This window comes from Rutidosis leptorrhynchoides, chromosome 9, assembly GCF_046630445.1.
Source record: "Rutidosis leptorrhynchoides isolate AG116_Rl617_1_P2 chromosome 9, CSIRO_AGI_Rlap_v1, whole genome shotgun sequence".
NCBI classification, from domain to species: domain Eukaryota; kingdom Viridiplantae; phylum Streptophyta; class Magnoliopsida; order Asterales; family Asteraceae; genus Rutidosis; species Rutidosis leptorrhynchoides.
Genome location: NC_092341.1, coordinates 174296857 through 174304183, shown reverse-complemented (window position 1 = coordinate 174304183; position 7327 = coordinate 174296857). Strand labels below are relative to the sequence as shown.

Here is a 7327-nt window from a genome sequence, read left to right as displayed (position 1 = left end):
CAGATATTAAATGCATTATTTTTCTGTCTGTGTTCTTTCTCTCCTGTCTTCTTGTTCCCACCCGTGTTGTGGTGTCGATATCTCCATCCCGTCCATTTCAATCAAGTAGGTTAATTTATCAATAATTTCATTCGATACTATCATTATCAATTACCAACTACACATATCTGTATCAACTCCAATTTATCAATTTAAAAAAAATATAGGAAGAACAGCTCAACTGTTATGTTCATGTAAAAGTTTTTAAAAGGTTCGATTTGAAATAAATTTCAAAAAGTGTAAATGTGGTTCTGATAGGAATTATTTAGTTAATCTTTCTGCGAAAATTGGTATTCCAATTCTTTAAAACGAAGACGAATTTTGGAGTCAAACATATAAATTAAAAAGTCAAACGATTTGTTCATAAGGAAATTCGAGTTCGTTTTTGAGTTTATGGAACAATTGATGATTCCTAAAGTTTGTATACATGATTTTCAAACTATTTCGTGTAAAAAGTTTCTGTTAAAACGTTCTTAAAATCGAAACTCAATATTTTTTTTTGTTAAAAAGCTGCGACAGCAGCGAGCCTATTCAGTTTCTTTTTATTTCTATTTTTTTTGTTTAATCGATCAAATGTATCCTTCACAAGTCGTCTCCAATGATGAACCTAAATCAATTAATGTTTGATTGTTTTACTTGTTAAATTCCTTGGTTTGATTTTGGCCGATGATGGTGAAGGAGAAGATCTGAGAACACAGAATATACGTTTTTATATATATGGTATGGGTTTTAATTTAGAAAAACGGGACAGAAGGGATGGTTAAGGGGTTATTCCGGTTAGCGAGAGGTCTCGGGTTCGAACCCCGGCGGTGGCATATTTTATTTTGGGAATCTATTTTCTTTAAAGGGTGTGATTTTTTTTTACTATTATTATTATTATTATTATTATTATTATTATTATTATTTGTTGTTAATATTAATTATTATTATTATTATTATTATTATTATTATTATTATTATTATTATTATTATTATTATTATTATTATTATTATGATTATTAATAACATGAATTTTCTATCCTTAATTTAGTTTATATTATTATCATTATTATTATTTGTATTATCATAAAGTATCATTAATATTATTATTATTATTATTATTATTATTATTATTATTATTATTATTATTATTATTATTATTATTATTATTATTATTATTATTATTATCATCATCATCATCATTATTATTACTATTAGTAACTTATGAATATAAATATGATTACACTATAATTATAATAATCACATTAGTTTATGAACCCGAATAAGATATTAAAAATATGATCATTTTAAGATGATTTAAATAATTAGATGATTTTAATAACGATATAATATTATAAGATGCTTATGATTATTAAAAGATAAATATAAAAGTATTATAGTTATATATCATGAAGATTATTTTGATAAAAAAATTAATATAACAAGTATGATCATAAACTTAACAATAATATAAAGTACAAGTTATTTTAATAAATATAAACAATTATGGTTAATATTATGAACTAGAACTTGGATAAGACTATACATTATAGATAACGAGAGGAACGAGTAAAAGATAAACGAACATTAAGGCATAGCTATAATTAAAATTATATTGTAAGGAAGAATAATGTAAAAATGATGTTATAAGTATTACTATTAATTTTATGAATATTATAATTATCATCATTATCACTAACAGAGTTATTATTAACATTATTACCTTTATTAGTAATATTAAGTATTATCAATATTAACATTTTTACAGGACAAATATTATTTAAGTATTATTATAATTACTAGTTAACAAACAAATGTTATATAAACAAAATTATATTTAATATACATAACCTAACTATATTAATATTGTTATATAAATGAATAAATAATGAATATATATATATATATATATATATATATATATATATATATATATATATATATATATAAGTAATTATATCACTAATAATAAAATAAAAACTTATTCGATTTCGATTATGTGTATTAATACATGTATGAATGATCTAGGTTCGTGAATCCAAGGCCAACCCTGCATTGTTCAATATAGTCATATGTATTTTTACTACAAAATACATTAGGTGAGTTTCATTTGCTCCCTTTTTAAATGCTTTTGCAATATATATTTTTGGGACTGAGAATACATGCGCTGCTTGATCATATACATAGCATTGTATATGTATATTTTATTTGTTATAGGCTAAAAGCAGAATTACGCGAAGTATAATCCAAAGTTATGCAATATCCGCTGAAAATAAGCACAGCAGTTATGTTTTCGCATTAACAAAAGACTGCGGTTTAATCCGCTAAGTTTCTGCAGATAGTTAGGCAATCCGCAAACCGCAGATATTTTGAATACTATAAATAGAAAGCGTGGCCTCTCATTTATGGGTTGTTGATTTTCTGCCATTTGCTCGGGCCTTTGTGATTTCCACTTGTGATTTTGCCCAAATGATTTTTACATCACCTTAAGGTGCATTATGCTAATTGATAATCAAGACCGGGTCGGGGTGATTGATCACTTATTTGCTAAAGTGAAAGACGGTCATCAGGGCCCAAAATAATCATCAAACATCCCATCCTCCATCTTATTATTGCACTCGATCCTTAATTAAGTAATAACTTAATATAGGATCGATCAATTGGCGCCATCCGTGGGACACGTTTTACAAATTAAACTGAAATTTTTTTGTTTCGTGCTATCAAACGATTAATTCTTTGGTTTAATTTCAATCGTGTTTTTGTTGTGATGATTTGCAGGAGTATACGTTTGAAATTGGCGGTAAATTGCTCGATTATTTAGAATAATGAGCAATATCGGAAATGATAGCGATATAGTGGTCGCTGTGCGAGCGAATGTCCAAAAAAGAGGAAAAAAGCGAAAGTCAGCTAAAATGTATCAAAGTTGGCAACTCGAGCCAATTAGTTTCCCAAAAATGCAGAGCGATGATTTCTCTGAAATGCCGATAGTAGTATCGTGCAAAATCGCAGAAACTGGAATTAAAGTCATGAAAGTTCATATTGATAATGGCAGTGGTGTTGATATTATCTACGAACAATGTTTTGTTCAACTGCCAGAGAGTATTAAAGCAAACATGTAAACAACTGCGATTTTGCTAACTGGTTTTGCAGGAGAATCTTCATTGCCTATAGGCATTTTGCCATTAGACATTGAACTAGCAGATATAAATAATGACACTTTGGCGCGACAAGTACGGTTAGATTTTTATGTTACGCGAGCCTCAACTCGCTATAACATGCTGCTGGGAAGAACCGCTATAAGTAGATTTGGAATTATCCCGTCTACAATTCATGGCATGATTAAGTTTCCAACATATAGAGGGGTTGCCACAATATGTTCAACGAGCATCATGCCTATTTGTGTGGCTGTCAACGTAATAACCGCAGGACAAGAAACTACTGCTGATGCGGATAATATGGAGATGATTAATACTGCATATCCCGAGCATAAAATTAAAGTAGGACGCAATGTTAGTGCGGATACTAGGAAACAAATTATGCAACTGTTAGTTCAGTACATGGACGTTTTCGCTTGGTGCGAAAATGATATGACTGGTGTTCCGCGTCATATTGCGGAGCACAGGCTTAATGTAAATCCGGCTCTAAAACCTGTAGTACAAAGCGAAGGGGTATGGCCCCAGATCGCGTAAAATGGCTGTGCGAAGAGGTAACGAAATTGGTGCGAGCTGGAATTTTATGTGAAGTTCAATACCAATCATGGATTGCGAATCCAGTTTTGGTGAAAAAACCTGATGGTTCTTGGAGAATGTGTATTGATTATAAAGATTTGAATAAAGCGTGCCCTAAGGATAACTACCTGCTTCCAGAAATTGATTTAAAGGTGGAATCTTTGCATGCTTTTCCATATAAATGTTTTTTGGATGCGGCAATAGGTTATCATCAGACATATCAATGTTTGATCGATACTGCGTTTGAAAAATAGATAGGGCGTAATCTTGAGGCTTATGTAGATGATTTAGTGATCAAAAGCACAACGCAAGAGCGAATTATTGACGATATGCTAGAAACATTTGACACACTGTGAAAAATAAACATGAAGCTTAATCCGATAAAATGCAGTTTTGGCGAAACTGAGGGAAAATTTTTGGGATATCTAGTTACAGAACAAGGTATTCAAGCTAATCCAAAAAAGATCGCGGCTATAGAAAACATTATCGCACCAATAACGGTTAAAGAGGTGCAAAGTTTGACGGGAAAACTGGCCGCGTTAACATGTTTTTTTATCTAAAGCTGCTGAAAGGCAGTTGCCATTTTTCAAAACTCTAAAAGGTTGCTTGTAGCAAAAAAGTTTTGTTTGGTCCAGTGAAGCAGAAACCGCGTTTCAAGAGATGAAAAAGTTGTTGAAAACTTTGCCTACGCTAATAGCGCCAGTTGATGGCGAAATTCTTTATCTTTATATATCAGTGGCAAATGAAGCTTTTGGCTCAGTTTTGATTGCGGAAATGAATAAAATACAAAAGCCGGTGTATTTTGTTAGTAAAGCTCTTATAGGAAGTGAAATAAACTATGTGCCAATTGAAAAGTTTGTGTACGCGCTTATTTTAACATCGCGAAGGTTACGAAGATATTTTCAAGGGCATCCAGTGCATGTATTAACTAATTTGCTGATCAAGCAAGTCTTAAGAAAACCAGAGATATCTGGTAGACTTGCATTGTGGGCAGCAGAGTTAGGTGCTTATCAAATATCTTACCTTCCGCGTAGTGCTGTAAAAGGTCAGGTTATGGCGGATTACCTCGCTGAAATGTCTGGAGAGTTGGAGGTGATCAATGAGCGAACCGCGTTAAAGCCGGTACTTGGTGAAACTTGGGATTTGTTTACTGACGGTGCTTCATTCGCGGAAGGTGCAGGTGCGGGTTTAGTTTTGGCAAGCCCAAGTGGTGAAGAGCATACATACGCATTGCGTTTTAATTTTGATGTGACAAATAATGAAGTAGAGTATGAAGCAATACTTGCTGGTTTAAATATTGCGCGAAAAATGAATATTACTAAGTTGCGAGCATTTACAGATTCGCAGTTAGTAGCAAATCAGTTTAATGGTTCTTTTGATGCACATGATTCTTCTATGCAGAAATACTTGCAGTTGTTACGAGAATCGACAGAGCATTTTAAACATTTCGAACTTTCGCAAGTGCCAAGAAGTCAAAATAAGAAGGCGGATGCTTTGAGTAAGTTGGCCGCTCTGACGTTTTCGTACTTTCAAAAACAAGTATGGGTTGAGGAATTGCCAAGCAAATCAATAGATAATGACTTAATGGTCGCATATGTTGAAGAGGCACAGCCAAATTGGATGGAGCCAATCCTGCAGTATATCTGCAATGATACTTTGCCAAGTGATAGCCGCGAAGCTCGTTTAGTAAGAGAGCGGGCACCAATGTATATCATTCATAATGATATTCTATACCGCAAATCATACTACGGGCCAATGATGCGATGTGTTGGACCAATTGAAGCAGAAATGATAGTGGAGGAAGTGCATAACGACACTTGCGCACTGCATTCAGGCTATAAAACTATTGCAGTGAAAATTATGCGGATGGGTTACTTTTGGCCATCCCTATACCGCGATGTGGCGAAAATTGTTAAACGCTGTAAAAGTTGGCAAAGGCATGCTCCGCAGAATCGAATGCCAAGGCATGATATGATTCCTGTTAATTCGCCATGGCCATTTCACAAATGGGCTATTGATATTGTAGGGCCATTTCCTGCAGGGCCTGGCAATGTTAAGTTCTTGATTGTGGCAGTTGATTATTTTACTAAATGGGTTGAAGCTAAGGCGGTTCATACTATCACTAGGTTGCAAGTGCGAAATTTTGTGTGGGAGTGCATTGTCTGCAGATTTGGCATTCCGCGAGAGTTGGTCAGCGATAATGGTACAAAAATAGCAAAAGATCCTTTTAAGACATGGTGCACTGATTTAAATATAATACAAAAGTTTACATCAGTGGCGCATCCACATGCTAATGGTTTATGTGAAGTAACCAACCGCGACATAGTCAGCGGTATTAAAAAGCGGTTATACGAGAAGCGAACGGGTTGGGTAGATGAACTACCCAATGTGTTGTGGGCACATCGCACAACTTTTAAGAAGAGCATAGGAGAAACACCTTTTAGTTTGGTATATGGCTCTGAGGCAGTAATCCCCGCAGAAATTCTGGTACCAACGCATATAATTGCTAACTTTGAGGAAGAAGCAAATGATGCTGCGTTGAGCGAAAATCTAAATTTCATCGAAGAGCGGAGATTAATGGCTGCTATCAGAGAGGCAAATAATAAACAGCAAATTGCTAAGTATTATAATAAAAGAGAACGTGCTTTGTCTTTTGATATAGGCGAATGGGTACTGCAAAATAATGAGGCAAGCAGAGCAGAAAAGCTTGGCAAATTGGGTCCTAATTGGGAAGGCCCTTATCAAATTATGGCAATTAATGCAGCAGGTTCATATAAGCTCGCAGATATGGAAGGGAGAACTTTACCTAATGTGTGGCATGCCGTTTTATTAAAGCGATATTATGCATAACTTTGTAAAAGTTATAGAGTGCATATGTGTAAAGTGCGAAGTTGGTTTCACGGCTTACGGCTGATATTCTTTTTATGTGTTCTTATTTTTAATTTTTGCAAGTCTTGATCACGCTTGTAGGAATTTAAAAAAAAAAGACACTTGTAAAAGTATGCGAAAAGTTTATCTGTGAAATGCGAATGAATATGAAATGTTTTATACTTTATTTCATAATGTTGTAGTATTTCACAGTGTTTCGATAGCAAAGTGATGAAATTGCCCACTTTTACATGCAAATTATTGTGAAAGGAATTTTATATCCTAAGTATTTGATTTTGCCAATGCTTAGATGCTTCGCAATGCTAATTAATTGCCTAAGGATCGTTTCGTCGGACTTATAAGATTCATAACGTATAAAATTATACGCATACAGAATGTTTTGCAAAAGTACGCATTTATTATGTGCACAATAGTAAAGCTGAAAATTGCAAAGGACAAGTCCGTGTTATGAATATCTGATAATGAAAGCGCTATATAAATAAAAGTACTTGCAAATATAATAAAAAGCGAAATTTTATTATTAGTGACGCAGAGGCAGCTGCGTGCTGTTATACAAAGCGAATTTCTACTCTTTGGTTAAGTCAAGCTTGACGATGTCATCTGCAGTGACATCCTCTCGCTCGCTTATTGCGGTTATCTTAGCGAGGGAAATTTCGGCTATGCCCTGCTGAGCAACTGCGTATGCTGATTTT

At 33.6% G+C, this 7327-nt stretch overlaps 1 protein-coding gene across 1 annotated transcript; it reads left to right on the top strand.

Annotated features, from left to right (window-relative positions):
• The first annotated feature begins 4520 nt into the window (after positions 1-4520).
• On the top strand, positions 4521-6838 carry LOC139868470 (uncharacterized). Its single transcript, XM_071856800.1, has 4 exons — positions 4521-4926; positions 5014-5616; positions 5773-6194; positions 6818-6838. Exons 1-4 carry the CDS (start codon positions 4521-4523, stop codon positions 6836-6838), a joined length of 1452 nt encoding a protein of 483 aa, XP_071712901.1.
• The last annotated feature ends 489 nt before the right edge of the window (positions 6839-7327 follow it).

Coding starts and splice junctions, on each gene's coding strand:
- LOC139868470 (XM_071856800.1), top strand. CDS start 4,521: ATGAATAAAATACAAAAGCCGGTGTATTTTGTTAGTAAAGCTCTTATA. Junction 5,617..5,772: donor AGTGAAAATTATGCGGATGG/GTTACTTTTGGC, acceptor TTGATATTGTAG/GGCCATTTCCTGCAGGGCCT. Junction 6,195..6,817: donor GAGAAACACCTTTTAGTTTG/GTATATGGCTCT, acceptor ATAATGTTGTAG/TATTTCACAGTGTTTCGATA.